This window comes from Callorhinus ursinus, unplaced genomic scaffold (genome assembly GCF_003265705.2).
Source record: "Callorhinus ursinus isolate GAN/ISIS: 27379988/994484 unplaced genomic scaffold, GSC_fseal_2.0 scaffold16, whole genome shotgun sequence".
Lineage (NCBI taxonomy): Eukaryota > Metazoa > Chordata > Mammalia > Carnivora > Otariidae > Callorhinus > Callorhinus ursinus.
Genome location: NW_027397078.1, coordinates 17,895,437 through 17,917,364, shown reverse-complemented (window position 1 = coordinate 17,917,364; position 21,928 = coordinate 17,895,437). Strand labels below are relative to the sequence as shown.

The following is a 21,928-nucleotide window of genomic DNA, read 5'->3' as shown; positions in this document are numbered from 1 at the left end:
ACCATTACCTCTGGCCTCTTCTACAATTGCTATTGTATGAATATTGGCACCTTTAAACCCATCCTCCCCGACTCTGAACTGTTCTTTTATATATTTTCATCCCCTTGCTTCTCTGTCCTGCATCCCTCACTAGTTCCTCCCTACCTACCTTACATTCCAAATTCTCTCTTTAAGACAAACAAAGCAGTGACACCTGGGTGGCTCAGTCGGTTAAGCGCCTGCCTTTGGCTCAGGTCATGATCCAAGAGTCCTGGGATCGAGTCCCGCATTGGGGGTCCTTGCTCTGCAGGGAGCCTGCTTCTCTCTCTGCCTGCCACTCCCCCACTTGTGCTATCTCTGTCTCTCTGACATATAAATAAATAAAATCTTTTATTTTTTTATTTTTTTTAAAGATTTTATTTATTTGACAGAGACACAGCGAGAGAGGGAACACAAGCAAGGGGAGTGGGAGAGGGAGAAGCAGGCTTCCCGCGGAGCAGGGAGCCAGATGTGGGGCTCCATCCCAGGACCCTGGGACCATGACCTGAGCCGAAGGCAGACGCTTAACGACTGAGCCACCCAGGCGCCCCAATAAATAAAATCTTTAAAAAAAATAAAACAAAGCAAATCAAAACTTTTTTATTGTGAAATATAAAATACCTACAGAAAGATGCATAAAATATCAATGTACAGCTTGACAAATGATTATAAAGGGAAGACTCATGTATCCTCCACCCAGGGCAGGAAACAGAACAGGGCCAGCAGCCAGGAACCTGTGCGCCCCTCGCACTCACAGCTTCTCCCTCTCCCCTAAGGTCACCAGTGCCCTGGCTTTTATCATTTCCTTACTTTACTTTATAGTTCCAGCACTTAATATACACTACTCTCAGGGTGACTGGGTGGCTCAGGCGGTTAAACACCTGCCTTTGGCCCAGGTCATGATTTCAGGGTCCTGGGATCGAGCCCTTCATCAAGCCCCACGTTGGGGTGGGGGGTGGGGTCCCTGCTCAGCAGGGAGTCTGCTTCTCCCTCTCCCTCCCCACCCCCCGATTTGCCGGTGCGTGCTCTCTCTCAAATAAATAAATAAATAAAATCTTTATTAAAAAATAAGTGCAACCTTCAACACCAGAGTTGAGTTTTCGTGTTTTTAATACTTTGTATATTAAAAATAGACAAGAGAAAGTGAGAGAGACTGAGTCATACAGTATGTATTCTTTAATGTGGCTTCTCTCTCACCATCACATCTGTGAGATTCTCCATGTTATTACATAGAGCTTTGACATCATTCGTTTTCATCACTATATGAAAATGCCATGGTTTAGTATTTATGCAACTGTTGGTGACCTTTTAGTTGTCCTCTCTTTTCGTCTCTGATGAAAAATGCTGCTCTGAACATTTTTGTGTAGCTCTCCTGTATACATGCTGCTGTAGGAGAAGAACTTGTACACAGCAGATTATGTGTATCTTCCCTTTGGGGCGGATGACGCAAACCACTTTTCACAGTGGAGGCGGCAAGTTACAGTCACCTGCGGTGTATGTCTCCTCATCTTGTCTCTTCTAGAGTTGGCCCCGCCTATTACACTCTTAAATTTCACTCTGTAACTTCATTTCCACCAGTTTTAAGTGGCTATTTGTTCGTATCCCCCAATCTCGTTTTATTTCGCTTTTCTTTTGATTCATAATTTCATGGTTTGTTTTTTTTTTAATGGAAATCATGCCTTAATTTCTCTGAATTCTTCCAGCACTGACATTTTTTAAAGTCCTTGTCAGATTGGAGTGAATTCTCTTCCATCTGTTAAGTTTTGTTGGCTGATTTCGTGATAATGGATTTCTTCATTGGAATTTTTACTTCCGGTCCCATCTTCTATTAAAGCCGCAGCCATTGTCAGCAAATAGTTCTCCGTACACAAGCAGGAGAGCGCCACCTAGCCCCCGGCTTCAAGCACTGAAGCTGATTCTATCCCTTGTGTTGCGCAAGCTACTGTAGACCCCTTTCCTCTGGAGGAGCGGGTTCCTGGCCCCCACTCCTGCTTCCTGACGCATACGGAGAACCGAAGCAGAACCTCCTAGGCTTGTGGTCTCAAGCCCTGCTCCGTTGTGCATTTCTGTTTCTGTCCACCTCGACGACCGCTCTGCCTTTGAGTCAGCAGGTGTTGGTTTAGTGTTCCCTTTTTACATTTTGCCCTCTCATACTCTGTGTCTCAAACAGAGAGAGGGGATTTTTAAAGCGCAGACTCACCATTTCTGATGTGGACATCACCAAGAGAATTCTTTTTTTTTTTTTTCCTCCTTCCTCCCTGGCGTGTGATTCATCCGGGCCTGATAGGTTAACCTCTCTAGGTTCCTATTTTCATTATCACTAAAAAGGAATTGGGACACATGATCCTTGAGTTGTTCTAAAACTTTAATGTCCTATTAAACTGCTTCAGTTTGTCCCACTCTTTCACTAGGAAATTTTCCTTTTTTTCTTTAAAGATTTTTTTTTTTAATTTTTAAATAGTCTCTACACCCAATGTGGGGCTCAAACTCACAACCCTGAGATCAAGAGTAGCGCGCTCCACCACCTGAGCCAGCCAGATGCCCCAACTAGAAAATTTTTCTTAGTGGTGGAAGAGGTTGACGCAAAACAGAGCAGTTGAGTAGGTCTGCATTTTCTCTGCCATCTGTTAATAGGATGCCATCTTCCTTAAGCTGTGCTTCTCCCTTCTGTTGTTTATGTTTTCCAAATATTACTTCACAAAACAGAAATCCTTTGGGGGGCTTTAATTACGGATGAAGTTGAGATTACTTAGGACTTGAGACTTCCATGTTCTGTATTGTGGCACTGAGACGCAAGTTGCCTGAGGCCACGCTACTTGTCTGGCCACTTCACCACTCTTTTGGAGCAGGCTGGTGTAGAGTAGGTACCCAATAAATACCGTTTACATAACCAATCTTATGCCATTTTTGTCTTTTTAAATAAGAGTTTCAAAGAGGTCTTCTGTGTAGGCCCTCTTAGTTTCTTTAAATGTCCCTTCTCCCATCTCTTCTTTGGTATGATTTGTGATGATGGTGTTGACATTTCCTTTTTAGAGTTTTTCATCCTTTTTTAAAAAAAGATTTTATTTATTTGAGAGAGAGAGAGGGAGCACGAGCAGGGGGGAGGGTCAGAGGGAGAAGCAGACTCCCCGCAGAGCAGGGAGCCTGATGCAGGGCTCCATCCCAGGACCCTGGAATCATGACCTGAGCCGAAGGCAGATACTTAACCGACTGAGCCACCCAGGCGCCCTGAGGTTTTCACCCTTCTTAAGCCAGATGTTCCATTTTTGGTATAAGCCTATGTGTTAGTTATCTATTGCTGTGTAACAGTTTTACCACACATGTAAGTGGCTTACAACCACTTGTCTCACAAGGCTGCAGTCAAGGTGTTGGCTAAGGCTGTGGTCTCATCCAATCCTCCATCTCCTTCCAGGCCCACTCACTCAGATTATTGGCTGAATTCACTTCCTTGTGGTTGTAGCACCGAGGTCTTCAGTTTCTTGGTAGTTGTCAGCTCAGAGGCTGCCCTCAGCTCCTCAAGGCCATCTGCAGTTTCTTCTCACATGAAGACCCCAACAGAGGACCCCCTCTATTTTCTCAAAGCCAGCAAGGAACAGAGAGAGTCCAGACAACAGCCATGATAATCTTATGTAGCTTAATCATGTATACTTCATCATGTGCATCCATCACCTTTGACATGTGCTGCTGCTTGGCAGCAAGTCCTAAGTCCCACCGTGCTCAAGGAGAGAGGATCCCACATGGGCACGAACACCAGGAGGTGGGGACCATGGAGGCCACCTTAATTATGAATCTGTCTGCCACAGCCTTTGTAAACGTTGTTCTTGGACTTTTGTAATGTACTTTCCTGAAAAGTATACTTTCTGAGCAGTAAATGCTTTTTATCTTAATTCCCTAACTTGTTAACTGAAGTATTGATAATATAGATTACATTTTAAAAATAATGCTCGCCCAATTAAACTCTAGGTTTCTGTTCTTTCTTCTATGCAATTAAAAATGCTATAGAGTTAGATTTTGCATTTGTAATCTTACACAAATTAAGTATAGTATAAATTATATACACAGAGATGCATATTACTGTCACATACACAAAGCTATGTTTACCGTGCCTAATAGATGATTTTAAGCAATTTGAGGATAATCTTAATTTTACATAATTTTTCTCCATACCCACTGATTTTAACCGTAACTGCCTTGTATCATACAACTACCCCACATCCTGAAATGTCTCCTTTATATGGATACTGTTCATGGCAAGGAGCTCTTGAGGAAAAGTATATTTGTCTTCTATGACATTACATCAGATCTACTTTATTATTTATTATTATTTTTTTTTTAGAGAGAACACGCACAAGCATAAGCAGGGGTGGGGGGAGGGGCAGAGGGAGAGAAAGAATCTTTTTTTTGTTATTTTATAAAGATTTTTATTTATTTGCGTGGAAGGGCACACAAGCAGGGGGAGTGGCAGGCAGAGGGAGAGAAGCAGGCTCCCCGCTGAGCAGGGAGCCCGATTCGGGACTGGATCCCAGGACCCTGAGATCATGACCTGAGCCGAAGGCAGACGCTGAACTGACTGAGCCACCCAGGTGCCCCCTACTTCATTATTTTTAATCTGCTCTTCCCATAGCCTGTTTCTTAGCCTTCCGATTACCAGGCTATGTATTTAGTTGGGGTTTTTTTAAGATTTTATTTCCTTATTTGCGAGAGAGAAAGCACGAGTGGGGTGGGGAGGGGCAAAGGGAGAGAGACAAGCAGACTCCCCACTGAGCAAGGAGCCCTATGTGTGCCTGATCCCAGGACCCTGAGATTATGACCTGAGCTGAAGGCAGATGCTTAACCAGCTAAGCCACCCAGGCACCCCTAGTTTTTAAATTATTTATTCCTCTTGTCCTGTTCATCATTTCATTTATTTTTCTTTATACCTTCTCATTTCTGTTATGTCTTTCTTAGAGTACAGCTCTTCAGCTTGCATGCGCCTTTCCCATATAGGTCATGCCTTCGAATGAGAGTTCATTCATATATGTAGACGATACACTGAAGTATTGGATCTTTATATTTAGGATGTAATTGATAATAAGTTCTTTGATAGCAAGTAGACCATCACCTTCTATCATTTTAGGTTTCCATTCCTGTACTCTTTCCTGCCCACCTTGAAAGCATTATGCCGGGGCGCCCGGGTGGCTCAGTCGTTAAGCGTCTGCCTTCGGCTCAGGTCATGATCCCAGGGTCCTGGGATCGAGCCCCGCATCGGGCTCCCTGCTCGGCGGGGAGCCTGCTTCTCCCTCTCCCACTCCCCCTGCTTGTGTTCCCTCTCTCGCTGTGTCTCTCTCTGTCAAATAAATAAAATCTTTAAAAAAAAAAAAAAAAAAAGAAAGCATTATGCCATTTTCCACTTTATCCCCTGCCTCTGAATTCAGAAGACCACATCTTTTGTGAATTTGGAGGTTTCTTTCACTTTTATTAATTTTTTAGAAGGCTAGCTAATACCATGTATTATATCTGGGTACCAAAATTATATTCTTATTTCAGATGAGTGTTTTTAATGTATCTTTTATTTTCTTATATTCAGTTTATTTTTTCACTTACAACCAAACACTCCTATATACTCCTGATGACCACATTTAGAATAATTTTCTTCTGGAGCCTTGAGAGTGGCTTTGTATTTTTTTTTTCTTTTGTTTCAATCAAAGTAATGCCCTCTGGCTCACAACCAGTTACTTTTTCATGAAAACCTTGATACTCCTTTTGCTAAAACAATATCGTTTCCTCTCCAAAAAAAAAAAAAAAATTATCTAAGCCTATAACATACCGACTTTTCAATGGAAATGAGGTTCATCAGCATTTGGTTTCCCAAAGTATAAAGTTCCGCTAGCTGATAACCACAAAACCATTCCACCAGACTTCTAGCCCAGCAGCTGTTTGAAGGTATCAGTTTACTCACCTAAAAATATTGAAAATATTTGCATTTCTTGGTTAGATGCAGTTCAGGCCCAGTGTCTTTTGAGAATATAAGGAGAAAGGGACACCTGTTTTTTTAATTAGATCTAGAATTGTGCTCTCCAGTATGGTAAGCCACTAGGAACATGTGGCTAGTCCAAATTGACATGTGGTGTAAGTGTAAAATATACCCCTGATTTCAAAGACCTAGTACCAAAAAATCCCCATACCTCAATAATTTTTATATTGATTACATGTTGCAATGATAGTATTTTTAATATTTTGGAGTAAACACAATATATTGCAATTACTTTAACTTGTCTCATTTTACTTTTTTAATCTGATAACTACAAAATTTAAATTACGTATGTAGCTGACATGATATTTCTACTGAACAGTGCTGGTCTAGAAAATCTTACACATTTACTTGTTTTTAACAGCTACCATCTTTGAATTGTTTGCTTCCAAAGGACATTTGAGAGTAAAATTCTAAAGTCTTTAGTTTCCTTGATGGTTCCACTAAGTACCTAAATACATAACATATCAAAGTTAGGAAGTGTACTGAAAACTTCTCCAGAGAGAGACAGTGGGTTTAGAGTCCCTTCAAGGTATTTGTTGAATTGGGTTTTTCCCCATTTTTAAAGCCTGGTTAAATTTGCCCAGTGATGTCAGATCTCTTCCTTAGTAATTTTTTATAGCTAAAAAGCTGCCGTATAAAGAGAACAATTGTGGTAGTCTGCAGCTTTCCGGTAACATATAGTGACTTATTCTCATAGAAGTTATGAATGATAGAATGAATCATCATATTCCACGTCTAGCTTGTTATATCCTGGAAATGGACAGCAAGAAGGGGTGACCATCTGTAATTCAGTTAATTGAGTTGGAGGCAAGGAGGTGGGCAACAGATTAAAAAACATTCTGCTTTCTGTACTTAATCTCACCTGATGTTTTGGTTTGGGGTGACTCTGGAAGTAATTTACATTAATAATCTGTATGAATATAAAACATCAGAACCAAAAAACCTTTGAAATTCCTAATGGTTTGTGCTGGTACTTTTTTTTTTTCTCCTCAGGATCTTTTTATAATAGCTTTATTGAGACATAATTCACATATCACATGATTCACCCTGTTAAAGTATACAGTTCAGTGGTTTTCAGTATACACAGTCATGCAACCATCACCACAGCCTAACATTAGAACATTTTCATCACCCCAAAGAATAACCGCACCACCCCAACTCTAAGCATCCACTAATCTATTCTTTCTCTCTATGGATATGCTTTTTGCAGACATTTCATATAAATGGAATGGTGCACTTGATGGTCTTTTGTGACTGGCTCCTTTCACTTAACGTAATATTTTCAAGGTTCACGTTATAGCAGAACTTCATTCTTTCCTGTAACCAAATAATATTCCATTGTGTGAATATACTATATTTATTTGTCCATTCATCAGTCAGTGGAATTTGGATTATACTTTTTCAACACAGAAAAAACTAATGAAGCTAATATTTACATTTGGTAATAACTTTCCCCTCCATGCTCATATGGAGCCTCATAGTAGTTTAAGTAGGTGTTGGGATAGTCACCACCGTTTTATAGGTCATGAAATGGAGACTCACTAAGCCTAACTAACGGGCCTAAGATCACATAGCAGTTAAGAACTAGAACTTGGACTCAGCCTGTTCATCTGACTCCAGATCATACGTTTTCTTGCTTATTGCCACAGCCTCCTCCCTGCCTCCCCATCCCTTAGTGGTTTTGTTGAATAATTACTTTGTAGTTAGCTTCTTCGCTTTTTTGTTACTGTTGCTTGATTTAATATGCTGTTAGATACAGGAAATGGTTTTGAAAAAAACTTTTAATGTGGCCTTTCCTGATAACTTGGGAGATAGGGTGGGAATGTTTTCTGGGTGATAATCTACCTCATAGTTCAGCAGCAGTCCACAGAACAGCAGATTGGATAGGTCCAAGGGTGTGCTGGAGGGTTCACTTCTTTGCCCTGTCTCATGAAAAAAACGTCTCTAATGACCTAGATAAAACTATGTTTGCATTAGTAGACCTCGTTTATGATATTTGTAAAAGCCCCAAAGTCGATAGTTTTAAATTGTATCCATCTTAGAGTGTCCTTCATTTAGAAATGCTCGACGACATCTTTTTATAGTGCTAACATGTATTCTCTCTGGGCTTCCTTTTCTTTCGTAGGGTTCTGTAGCGATAGCCGGTGCTGTTATTCGTTGGCTAAGAGACAATCTTGGAATTATACAGACCTCAGAGGAAATTGGTGAGTATGTTCTAACACAGCGCTAGAATCTAAAGAATGAAAATTTTTAATATTTTACCTTTGCAGTCTGTTAATACTTGTACTTTGAGCCATATGTGACATTAAATGATATGGATTCCTATTACGAGTTGGATGTATATAGAAAAGACTATTTTGTGAAGATTTATAAAACAACAAATTGACATAATTAGTGGTGGCTATTAACAAACTGGCAAGGTAGGGCATAAAAATTACCCAAGTGTAAAATCGAACAGCAAAGATGGCCAGAATCTGCAGGTAAAGTAGTTCAGTTACACTTATCTGATGAGAAAGAACTTGAACTCTTAGATTAGAGCATTGAAACCCCAGTGCCTATCATTTAACTATTAATATGACTATTTTCAGTACAGATAATTATTTTTGAACACAAGCAGGGAGAGCAGGGTCAGAGGGAGAGGGAGAAGCAGACTCCTTGCTGAGCAGGGAGCCTGACTTGGGGCTCGATCCCAGGACCCTGGGATCATGACCTGAGCCAAAGGCAGACGCCTAACCGACTGAGCCACCCAGGCACCCCCCAGATAATTATTTTTGAACTCATCTACCCACTCTTTAATCTACTTGTTTACTTCGGCCTGAAGGTGAGACAATCAGAAGCACATTTCTTACTGGGGACACACTGGAGGCTACTTTTCCATCTCATAGTCAACCACCTTAGAAATAGTGGAAATGAGTTAAAATACCTTAATGAAACTAATCCAGTTCCTTTATTTCTTGGCCTGGGTTACATTGTAGTGGCAGGTATTCAATGTGGGGAAGTTTGTTTCTGTTTCTCCCAGCTTACATCCTTAATTCGGAAAATTTGCTCTACTAGTAAGTAAGAAATCAAAAGCCCTATCCTAATTTTTTATACAGATGTGTTTATTGACTAGAGTAATAGAATATTTTAGAATGATTTTTGTTTCTCTCTTTTTTATTATTATTAGAAAAACTTGCTAAAGAAGTAGGTACTTCTTACGGCTGCTATTTCGTCCCCGCGTTCTCAGGGTTATACGCACCTTACTGGGAGCCCAGTGCGAGAGGGTAAGAATTGAATATGAGGTATGCTTTTACGGGTCTTGATTTATTTACTAAATTAGCTAATAGCTTATAGTTTCTAGCTTCCTACCTATCTATTTTCAAATGATCTTAAAGTGTTGAGGAAATCTTTTCTGTTTGGAGAGTATTAATTTCCGGACCTTTAAATTGCAAGAAGTTATAAATCATCTGACAATAAGCCCCTGCCACATCCATGTCAGTGTTATGGTCTTTTATCTTCAAGGCCTCTGCCAATTATGTATCCAGGGGACATTGTCTAGATGAATTCTGATTTGGTGTTAAATTATTGTCATCTGTTCATTTGGATCCTGGACTTTTCCCTATGCGGATGCAGGATTCTGGACCATAAGGACTTTCCAAGCTGCTCATTGTTTATGTCGTTTTTTTTTTAATATGCATTTTTCCCCTGAACTTCTTTGTCTACCAAGGTCAACCTTTCCATATTCAGGACATTTCAGATTGACTCGTGTACTCCACTCTAATCTTAAAAATCTTTGTGTGTGTTTTTAGGATCATCTGTGGGCTCACTCAGTTCACCAATAAATGCCATATTGCTTTTGCTGCATTGGAAGCTGTTTGTTTCCAAACCCGGGAGGTAATAATAAGGGCTTTTTTTCTTGTACTTCGTCCACTTGTATCACTTTCAAACAAATTATATATTAATGCTGAAAATTTATTAAATGCTTCATTATTAAATACCTAATCAAAAATTAAGCCCGCCTAAGCTCTCTTCTAATAAGTACAAGTTTCTTCTCTTTTTGTTAGCTGTCATTGCCTTCTGAGTTCCTGTCATCCACCAGGCGCTGAGTGTTTTACAGTTGGGAGGATGTTAGGTAGAACACGTTAGGTAAAGGACATAAATAGCACAAGCATACGCATCAGGGCAGGAAACCAGGGTGCAAAGTTGGGGTTTTTGGCATGGCTGGTTCTTCGGGTGAGGGCAGAGGTGTAGTGAGAAGAAAGGCTGGTGTGATCCCTGAAGGAAGGCTTGGAAGATGAGAATAAGAAATCTAAATTTGAGGGGCACCTGGGTGGCTCAGTTGGTTAAGCGTCTGCCTTCGGCTCAGGTCATGATCCCGGGGTCCTGGGATCGAGCCCCGCATAGAGCTCCCAGCTCAGCAGGGAGCCTGCTTCTCCCTCTCCCACTCCTTGCCACTCTGCCTACTTGTGCTCTCCCTCTCTCTCTGTCTCTCTCTTTCTGTGTCAAATAAATAAATAAATACATCTTTTAAAAAGCATTAAAAAAAAGAAATCTAAGTTTGATTCTGTAGGCTTTGGGAAGCTCTTGAGGGTTTTTGCGTAGAAGACTGCCATTTTCAGAGATGTCATTATGGAGTAGTAGTTTAATTACGTGCATTGCATTGGTTCATTTAAGATTTTGGATGCCATGAACCGCGACTGTGGAATTCCGCTCAGTCATTTGCAGGTAGACGGAGGAATGACCAACAACAAAATTCTTATGCAGTTGCAAGCAGACATTCTGTATATCCCAGTAGGTCAGTAAGCCTTCATTCCTTTGCATTCTGAGAGGAATATTTCTTTTGGAAGAACTGGTATTTTTAGGCATATCTAACTGCAAAGATGTTGATGTTGCCGTGTTCCCTCAGTGAAGCCCTCGATGCCCGAAACAACCGCCCTGGGAGCTGCCATGGCCGCAGGGGCCGCAGAAGGAGTTGGCGTTTGGAGTCTCGAACCCGAGGATCTGTCCGCGGTCACAATGGAGCGCTTTGAACCCCAGATCAATGCTGAGGGTATGTTTAGAAAATGAAAATTGAGGGGCGTCCGGCTAGAGCACACATGACTCTTGATCTTGCGGGCATCGGTTTGAGTTCCACGTTGGGTGTAGACATTACTTAAAAATAAAATTTCTTTTAAAATGTAAATTTAATGGTATACCATGGAAAAGAGAGAGAGTTTGCCTTTCTGTTTATTCATAAGTTCAGAAACTAAGCAAAATAGCAAATGCTACTGTTTTCGATTGGCTACTAAGCATGTTGGGGTACACTGAGTCTGAATGAGGGGAAAAGTTCCTTATTATAAGAAAAAAAACTTCTAAAATCACTTTTTTTGCCATCCACTTCTACTGTTTACAGTCCTTTCATGCAGAAGGATAACACTGCTTCTAACTTGCTAACATAGCCTTTTTTAAAAGTGAGAAGGGAGATAGATCAGCCATGGAACTGACCATCTGTGGTGCCAGTGGCCCAGTTTTAGGACATGATTAGCTGGCCTAAGGGACATCCTGGTAACCTTGAAGCCCAGCAGAGCTAGCCTGACAAAAGCGGCAACAGTGTAAATAAGCAAGCCTCAAATACCTGATTCACTGTCCTAACCAGCTAAGCTAAGCCACAGGCTCTGACCAACACCTTTTTAAAATACAGTGGTGCATCTCTTAAATTGAAATAAATGTGAGTACAAAAATAAGGCTTTATATATACTGAATTTGATTTCATAGCCTTTCAAAAACCTATGTATGAAATCGCATCAAAGTAGATTTTGCACTACTGGGAAATAAGCTTTCAAATGCATTTCTCTTTAATTTTCTGGAAGACTAAGCCAGCACTTCTTAATTTTATTCCTTCTCACATACAAGAAAATGGATTGTAACACTAATAATTTTATAGTCAGTATACCACGTAACTTGATGTAGAAATGTGTTTCAAAATCTGATATTCTATCTGTAGGTAATTTTTATTTGTTAATATTGGATTAAATGGGGGCTCAAAAAAGTTTCTACGTCTGAAAAAAATCAATTTTTTAATAAACAAATAACGTTCAGAGTGAATATATGGTCTTGAGATGCTAATCCCACTCTTAAAGCAAGGAAGTTCTGTGCAAAGGGTTTTCTGTTTTCTGAGGACAGCCTTCTTTGCCATTTTTTAAGGCCTTAGCCCAGAGTTGGTCGGTTATGTCAGCTGTCCTTCCCTTCCCCAGCCCCATGCCTCCCCACACAACACGGACACGCGCACATGTGTAATAGGCATCTAGGTATAAATGGTTCATTCTCCAGCAAACTTTTTTTAGAGCTGAGTACAGGCCAGAAATTGTCCTGTTGTGGGGATATAGAGATGATTAAGACGAAGTCCTTGCCCCTCAGGAGACTCATGTATGTTGGGAGAGGCAGACAAAGCCATGACAGTTCACTGTGGTGGCTGGTCACCTGAGATGTGTGGGAGGTGGTGTGGGAAGATGGAGGAGGGGCATAAGTGGGGCCCTGGAAAGCTTTCTGAAGCAAGTGATGCTTGAGCAGTGTCGCTCAGGTGTCATAGGCTTCAGGTGCTGTGGCAAGGCCAGGAGGCCCGACAGGGACACCTTCCTGCAAGCCTCCCCATTACTAGGAGGAGTGCGTGTGGGTGGACGCACCAGTGGTGCCCATTTTTGTTTAGTCCTCTTACTGTGGATTTCCATTGTAAAAAAAAATCCTGTATCACAGGAATGCAATTTGAATCTTATGAAGAATCAGTACTTGTTAAATCCTTTGGCTAGACTGACTAACAATTCTCCTTCTAGTCTTTCCACATTCACAGTACACCCCTTCCCTATATCCCAAGCTTCCCCCGCTTCCTCCCCACAAGAAAGAGAGAACAGATCCAATGTGAATGCCTTTCTAATTCATCACCACTTGTTTGTGAATGGCCTGGTCTTCATAGGTAGCCTGGCTCCCAGTCTCCCTTCACCCCGAACACCATGCTGAATTTCCCCTCCACCTTCCAGCAGGTATCTCTCCCAAATCCAAGTTCTGGTAAAGCCCCATGCCAGTTGAATATGTGTCACAGTTTGTTGAAAATGCTGAGTGAACATAAGTACAGTGCTTGGACTATCTCCGTAAACTACTTCTCAGATGTGTGTTTTTCCTACCTTCTATTTCTAGAAAGTGAAATTCGTTACTCTACATGGAAGAAAGCTGTGATGAAGTCAGTGGGTTGGGTTACAACTCAGTCTTCGGAAAGTGGTAAAAATGTTTTTATTATTCTTGCCTCTTTGCCTAGTATGTTAAATAACTTATTTAAGTATCTAACTATTTACACTTAGCAAGGCTGCTCTGAAGAAAAGCATTATCATATGTCCAGAGTTTCTAACATTTTGAAAACACTTTAAAGTTCTAAACATAAAATGTAAATTATCAGATAGATACGTACTTAATTCTACCCTGCCCTCTCTTTTCCTTATTAGTTTTTTCCTGGTACTTCAGTGGGTAACTGAGCTTTCTAAAAGTAAAATTATTTCTTTCTTCTCAATGAAAAAGAAAATCAACTAGAGTCTTCCTTTTCTTTATTTTTTTTAAGTGTCTCCTTTTACCTTTTTGGGGGGCTGTCTTCATGGCCTGAACCAACCAAAACTTACATGAATTTCAGAATCTATTTCTCTACTTCCTAGGCTGATTCCAAGTTCTTAGTGAATGTACATTTTAAGAACTCATTGGAATCAGAGAGGAAGAAATGTACCAAATAGTAAATTAGAAGTGTCATAATCGATTGGGAAATGCTCTTGGCAGAAAATAGAAAACTTAAGTAGGAAGGTATTGGGCTTAAGTTAGCCATTCAGTCATAGACAGCCTTAAGCTGCCTTTACTATGCACTTGATAATTGGACAGACTTAAACGTGCCTTTGATATGCCATAATATATTAATTCTTTGCTAAATGAAGATTTAGAACATAATAAATAGAACAATGTCCAATAATATATTGAAGCATACACTTTAATGGAGAAGAGTTTATAAATGGAATATTACCTGCCTTCCAACCCAAAAGTGAATATAAAATTACTTTTAATGTATCTGGCTTTTAGGAGACACTTCTGGAACCATCCGTTACCACAGATCCCTGATCTGTATTTTCAGTCCTGGAGGTTCCTACCTGAAGCTTTTTTACCTCCTAAATAAGCTTAATATCCTTTTTCTTTAAATCTTTTGTTCTGAGACTCCATTTTCTTTCCAAAATGGTGGCAAAGCTTTTCTTACTAAGACCTTTTGTGATTTTGAGACCCTTTATAACAAAACTTCTCAATCATAAGTGTTTTCCTAGCCCGGTGCTAGTTGCTATGCAAGATACAACAACGTGGACCCTGATTTATTTTCTAGTTGCCCTTAATCAATGGCTAATGAGCAGTTGAGTCCTATGTTTTCGTTGACTTGTTGGATTTTTTTAAATGGCACAGTCATCCCTTTGTCCCTCCCTGCACCACAGTGACACACACACACGTCTTACTAGCGAGCAGTTGAAGATCAAATTTTAATTGCAAAATTCCCATAAAACCAACTGATCATTTTCACTTTGTTTGAATACCTCACTGTCAGTGAATTTAAAACATAAGAAAAAGTTGATGAAAGAAAATTGCATGATTTCTTTAGTTTCTGCTATTGAGAGGTTTAGATTTTTCGCATTTTGTTTTTGTTTCAGACTGCAATGCATTTAAGAGTTTGAAGATGTTTTTCAGTAGATTTATGAAACACACTCTAATGTATAATACTGAGTCTCTAAGCTGTGTAATAAACTCAGAATTATATTCAGTTAGTGACATGCTAATTGTATTTATTTAAGCAGTATAAACTACATATGACTATATATCAATAAGCTCTATAATAGTAGCAGTACAGATAGAATCCTATTTTAATAATCTTGAAAGGATATTAGAATTGCTACCTGGTCTTTATGCTCTTTAAATTGCTTTAGTTTATGGGGAAAATATTATGTTAGCTTCATCTCCAAAGCAGTTTGCCTCTTTGAAGCAGTCATATTTATTTTCTTATTTCTAACTATATTTGAATATATTATAATTTTTAATATACATTTTGACATGTGTTTAAAATGTAGAAATGATTGGGAGTTTGATACTTTTTAGAGAGAGCTTATCATAAATGATAAGCTTGGCTTTGCACTCCAGACACACCAAAACAACATTTTGAAAACAGGTCAAATTGGTTTAAAATGCACAGCTATCAAATAACAAGTAAGTGTGTGTGTGTGACCAAAAGGGATATATTTTCATTAAATAAATGCCACCTGTTGGCTAACTGAACATAATAAAAAAATAAAATAAAATATAAAATTAAAAATAAATACATAAATAAATAAATGCCACCTAAATTGGTAAGGACTTGTAAATGCAGATAGTCCTCAGGGTCTTCTTTGCAAACTAGAACTCACTGTAGCCATATCAGGAAATTAGTGATTAGAACTTAGCCTAACTGGAAAAAAAAAAAAAAGAACTTAGTGTAACTGATGGTTTGCTCTAAAAGAACAAGAATATATGTTCCCTTTCCTAAAATCAAATTAAAATGTGGTCTCCACAAATATGGAAACTAAAAGAAACCTTGGTTTTATCTGGAAAATAACATAAGCAGTGGTAAAATGGAGGAAAATGGTTTGTACCCCTCTTTTAATCTACCTTCTAAGGGAAAGAAATATATGGTGCAGGGAAAAAAAAAATCCTTTCCCAAAAAGGCAAATAAATGACTGTTGTCAGTTTATTATATCAAAAACTATGCCCATAGCAAATATTTAACTAGCTGCATTTCAGTGAAGCCCTTTCATCCAGTGGTTCCATATCTTAAAACTTGGAGGTTAATTTTGAATATGTTTCTTTTTAAAAGAGCATTAAATAATAGAGATACATAATTTTTAAATTCAAGAAAAGCATATGTATATAAAGAATATTCTTTAAAGGAAGGGATTTTGACAGAAGTTAGTTAGAAAATACCAACACAACCTTATTCTCAGGCAATTTTTTTAAAAATGTGGATTCACAGGGCACCTGGCTAGCTTAGTCGGTAGAGCTTGCGACTCTTGATCTTGGGGTCATGAGTTTGAGCCCCATGTTGGGTGTAGAGTTTACATACATACATAGATTAAAAAAAATATAGGGCTGCCTGGGTGGCTCAGTCATTTAAGCGTCTGACTTCGGCTCAGGTCATGATCTTGGGGTCCTAGGATGGAGCCCTGCATGGGACTCCACGTGGGCTCAGCAGGGAATCTGCTTCTCCCTCTTCCTCTGCCCCCCCCCGCTTGTGCTCTGTCTCTCAAATAAATAAATAAAATATTTTTAAAAATATATGGATTCATACAGTTTATTCAAGATTTTATTTTTAAGTAACCTCTGCACTTAGCATGGGGCTCAAACTCACAACCCCGAGATCAAAAGTCCCACGCTCCACGGATTGAGCCAGTCAGGTGCCCCTTTACAATTTAGTTTTTAAATTACAGTAATATTAATTATGAGGTGCATTTCCTTACATAGCAAATTCTGTTTAAAAAAGAAAACAAAACCAATATCTTAGCAAAAATAGGGTTTGAAGTTCATTTTTAGTAGACCAATATAACTCTTCTCTGATAACTAAAGGATCTCTACCTTGAATCTTGGGGGAATTGGATTGCTCCTTTAGTATCTTTGGGGTAAGAATCAAAAAAGCTAAAATCAACAGCCTCCCAAAAAGTTCTCCATCAACTCTCTTCAGCTTTGCCAGTGGAAGGCTTATGTGGGTTTATATATGTATTATGTTCTTGGCTACCTGTGGCATGCTACCCATATTGTTTGTTAACTGTCATAAGCCTTCAATATTGATTATATTTTTGATTTGAAGTAATAACTCTGCTAGCTTTTATGAATATACTATTTTTATAACTTAATTTTGTTTTGCTGTCATGTGATTCTTAACACAAATATTGTAATTATGTGTCTCTCTTTTGGTTTGCTTGACTGGAATTCCCTTCTACTTGGATGACCACAGGTGACCCTAGTATCTTCTGTAGTCTACCCTTGGGCTTTTTTATAGTGAGTAGCATGGTAATGTTAATCGGAGCAAGGTACATCTCAGGTCAGTTACTCTTTAAATTAGACAATTTTATTAGTTAGCACTAATGTATTTGTGTATAACTTGGCAGAAAATGTTTAGAGTTTTTCGTTCTTCCTGTGCTGAGGAACCTGGAAAATCCATGAAAGGTCTAATTTGTGAGACCAATTAATCTTTCGGAGCAGTCAGAATTGAGGCCTGTGGCTCTGCTTAATTCTCTTATTGTTGGTAGATGACAGTTTCTTTGAGGGGCCACGTTCTGCTGTCAGCCGCAGCAGGAAGCAGAAGTGAAAGTAGCGTGCTGTGAAAGCTTCCATGAGAGGACTTTCAGGGTGACAGGTGGATGCTAAAGTCTAATTTTTGACATTAATTCAATTGGCCTTCAAACGTATGTAAGTTCTTCATACTCAAGAAAACTTGCCATGCGTGTCTAAATATTTCAGTTAAGAGTTTCCACCAGAGTATGTTAGCAGAGTCTGGAAAAACTCTAAAATTGGGCAACATGTATAGTCGCTTTTATTTTAGTTAAAAGAATATATTTTGTGAGATGAAGTTTTAAAAATTATTGCTAAAATAAGGGGAGTCAAACTTAAAACCGAATTATTTTTTTGCACATTAACTTCTGCTTATTCTTAGAAAAATAAAACTGCTCAGCATGTTATGAAATACATTGCATAACCTGTGATGATTTAAATGTAATAATCGTTTTGGGGAGCTATTCCTGATGACAGCTCGATTTTTCTTCCAATTGAGGCTTAAGGGACTACATGGCAATGACTTGTTCCATATGTTACCAAGAAAGTGAAAATTTTTTTAAATCTTCATAACAAGGGAAAGAGTTAAATTATTTCTTGTAATTAATCAGATGTTGACCTGGGTTTAACATGTAAAATGTAAACTTTATTGATATGGAGGGAGCATCTGATTGTAGAAATCTGACAAGCCTTAACTCAGCTTGACGTCATTAGTTTAGCGCTATATATAAATATGGAATGAAAAGTGTTTACATCAGCAGAACATTAGATTATCTTTTAATGATAAAATATGAGTTACTTGCATGAGAACTTAAAACTAGACTTCCATTTTCCGTATCCTTCATCTTTGGGATAAGTTTATTCAAATCTGCTTTCATAAAAACAATACCTTATCTTGGTATTAGTGCTTTCCACCTTATGAAGGGCTTCTGTATACACAAGTCTATACAGAATTCACAGATGTCTGTTTTCTTTCTGCTTCTTGGGAATGTTTAGTGGAAAAGTCCAGATATTGTAATTTTCCAAAATACCCAAAATGGGTATCCAAAAATATTTTCCAAATATTGTGATAATCCAAAAATAAGTCATTTAGATTTATAAAGAAACTTATGAGTTGTTTTAGGAAAAGTTATATCATTTTTTCATTATCCTGAGGTGTTTTTTTGTTGTTGTTGTTTTTTGTTTGTTTTTTGTTTTTTTGGCTGCATGACGATGGTTTGGAAAAGGAGGGAAAATACTGCACCTGAATGTTTTCACTGATTTTTTTTTTCTCCTGTTTCCCCCTTGGTACTGTGAAGGAGGGAAAGGACTACTCTCTGTCAAAATTGAGACATACAGCTTATCTCTGAGCTAAGGGATACATTACTTGTCTAAATTCCTAGACTCCCAAAGGGATATGGCTACCATCTTTAGGTTCTCTCTCTTGGTAACATATGCTGAGATTTGAGAACAGTGGGAGTCACTTGCCTTGGTAAACAATTAGCAATAGTGTTAATATTTGCTAATTTTGGAATTGGCCTAGTTTTATTTGTTGCATTTTAACTGTGAAGCAGTATTTAGAAATCATGTGGAATGTGTAGCTCAAATGATTAAATAGTCTTCGTTGCCTTAACTCCTAAATTGCGTGTATGTTGTTGCTGATATATGTGGTTTTTGTCCCCCATTTTAGGTATCCCATAAATGATACCAACTCATGGATTCCAAAGATGCAAGCTCTTTGCCTAATGAGAGAATCCAGCGATTGTCTCTTAATGTGATGACACTATTCGTAGACTCTGATTTTATTTATAAGCCACTTGCTGCATGACCCTCCAAGTAGACCTGTGGCTTGAAATAAAGACAATGCAGCAGAAAGAATGCTATAGAAACATTTGGTGTGTTTTTTAACATCAAGAGTTAAGATTGGACCAGCCACCTTGGGGGCTGACCCCTCCTTTGCCATCGCGTCCTGCCCCATTCCCTCTGAGATCTAGGAAGAATTCAGGTCCTTCATTGGAATCTTTCATCAAACACACTCAAACGCTGATGGTCTAGGATTTGACTCTCTGCACTGCACACACTTGACTAAGGGGTGATTACTAACCAGCTAAAAATGAGTGGCTTTTTGTTTCTCTTTAATAGACCCTAAAAGTCCTCTTTTCTGCATATTAAGGAGACCACAACATCTTCCCTGAATGTTTAAATGGACACCTCTACTAAATCCTTAAAATGGAAATTTAGTACTCTCAAACTTAGATATTTTCCAGAAAGGTATTTGCCAAAACTGAAATTCGTCGGACATTTTACATGGTCTCACTAATTCACTGAATTGCTGTCTGGGTCTTCTAGGGAAGGACGCTTTTTCCTTTCTTTTTTCATCTCTCCTTTTTATATTTTTCACTTTGTATGTATAACATACATGGCTATATATATATTTTATATACTGAGGGCAACCCATTTATAAATTAAGAGTACATTTTACATGACCTCACTAATTACACTGAATTTCTGTCTGGATCTTACAGGGAAGAACCCTTTTTCTTTTCATCTCTCCTTTTTATATTTCTTACTTTGTATGTATAACATACATGCCTATATATTTTATATACAGAGGGTAGCCCGTTTATAAATTCAGAGCACATTGTATTCAGTAGGTTATAATGGAGCTGGTCTTAAGTGGACCACTATGTGTATAAATATTTTGGGGAAAACACTGTATACATTTTTGGGCAACGGTTATGCATATTTACAAGGAGAAACTTTTTCGTAAAGAGCCAGCATTTAAAGCTTAAGTATATGTTCCATGTCAATAAAAGAAAATGTACTTTATTGTGACTTCAACTATATCTCTTATACCTTATCTTTTTATTTAATTGTTTTAGCTGGATATATGTCTTTAAAAAAAAGGAAAAAGACAAAACTGTGGAATACTATGGTAAATATTGTTTTCAAACAAGCACTAGTCCATATAAAGTTGTCTACCTTTGACATAATTTAGACATATTAGGGATTCTTTTGAGGGAATAGCAAAAAAGGTTAAACACTTAAGTAGAAGAAAACCTTAGGAATAAAGCCAAGAATCTCTTTCTATCCAAATACGTTATTAATTGCTGGTAAGCAAGTATAATTTCTATTTGGAATCACAGAGAATTATGTCCACTTATTGTTCTAGTACAACTGAAGAAAGGTTTGCAATTAGAAATGGCTTCCAGTGAAACCAAGAATTTCTCAAAATGGTTAGTATTACATGTTATAAAAACCTACCTAATCTAGCACTTAATGTCAATTTTTTTAAATCTTAAAATTAATTTCTGTTTACTACAAGTAAGAAAATACTGCCTCCTAATATTTTCTTCAACCAGGGCTGACAATGGAAAATATTTATATATTAGTATAAAAGGTGTTGTTTTGTCTGGAATTAATGGTAGCTTGCATTTGCAATTCTGATTGTGCTGTTCCTAAATTATTCAGTCTACTTGGGTTTTATTGATGCAGCTGCTGCTTGTGTGACAAAAATATTATAGAAAGGTACTGTGAAATTATTACTTTGTGTTGAGGGTACTTTTAAACATAATTATGTTTCTACAAAAGTAGGTTGAGTTAATTGTAAATAATTGTTAAATCACTGTTCAAAATAATTTTAAGATTCCATTAATTTTCTATAAATTGCGATATTTATAAATGTTTGAAACTGTGCACATTGGTATTTAATGATAAATTGACTTAAAATAAATTGACCCCTCATTCTTACTTGCATTTCTCATTTATAGACTAGAACTTAAGATCAAAGTTAAATCCAGAAGGATGTTTCTTACTTGCATTTCTCATTTATAGGCTAGAACTTAAGATCAAAGTTAAATCCAGAAGGATGTAACTCAGCTGTTAGCACTTGATCAGGCACACTCTGAAGAATTAACCAAGAGCCTAAGAAGTAGTTTCTGTAATGATGAGCACCTTAATCATTCTATTGGATAAGACTACACTGTTCCATCTCAGCATCCAGAAAATACCCGCTGAGGTCAGAAATCATGATCACTTAGGGTCTCTTATGCCTAGCCATGCCTTTCTACTGGTTTCTTTCTGTTCTTTCTATCTGGGTTGGCCGGTGGAGTCAAGTGTGCCATTGTTCTCTCAATTTCATGCCAATACCTCAATCTTTTGTTCTTTAATCAGTAAAAAAAGTAAATGCATCTTTGCTTCTGTAACAATATCTTAGAATTTTTAGTGTTTCTTTTGAAGCACCCAAACTTAATTCTTTGGTTTCTGAGTGTTTTGTATCATGTTGGGAATGAAGAATGATGGCTATTTATGAGAAACCAGCAAAAGAAGATGTCATAGCACAGAAACTAACAGCATTGATGGTAGGTAGTGTTTAACTCATAGTATCTACCTAAGAGTAAATAGAAGTACAGAAATTATTTTTTACAGCTTTAATGAGGTATAAAATTCATACACAGAAAACTGCACATATTTAATGTAAATACTTCGAGGAGTTGGGACATATGCAAACAGCCATTATACCATCACCACAGTCATGGTAATAAACATAGCCATCCCCTCCACACGTTTCCTTGTGTCCCTTAGCTGTGTGTGTGT

The 21,928-nt window shown here is 38.2% G+C and overlaps 1 protein-coding gene across 5 annotated transcripts in view; it reads left to right on the top strand.

Moving 5' to 3' along the window:
• GK (glycerol kinase) overlaps positions 1 to 19,221 on the top strand; it is a 73,652-nt gene extending 54,431 nt beyond the window's left edge. For 4 of the 5 annotated variants that reach the window (XM_073901947.1, XM_073901945.1, XM_073901948.1 and 1 more), the window contains 8 exons: positions 8,157 to 8,235; positions 9,198 to 9,294; positions 9,820 to 9,904; positions 10,685 to 10,805; positions 10,917 to 11,060; positions 13,181 to 13,261; positions 17,037 to 17,123; positions 19,023 to 19,221. In XM_073901947.1, coding sequence (XP_073758048.1) covers positions 8,157 to 8,235; positions 9,198 to 9,294; positions 9,820 to 9,904; positions 10,685 to 10,805; positions 10,917 to 11,060; positions 13,181 to 13,261; positions 17,037 to 17,123; positions 19,023 to 19,033 — 705 coding nt within the window. In that variant the 3' untranslated portion in view covers positions 19,034 to 19,221. The remainder of the gene's footprint in view (positions 1 to 8,156; positions 8,236 to 9,197; positions 9,295 to 9,819; positions 9,905 to 10,684; positions 10,806 to 10,916; positions 11,061 to 13,180; positions 13,262 to 17,036; positions 17,124 to 19,022) is intronic. The other variant, XM_073901946.1, reaches the window with a different exon arrangement.
• The last annotated feature ends 2,707 nt before the right edge of the window (positions 19,222 to 21,928 follow it).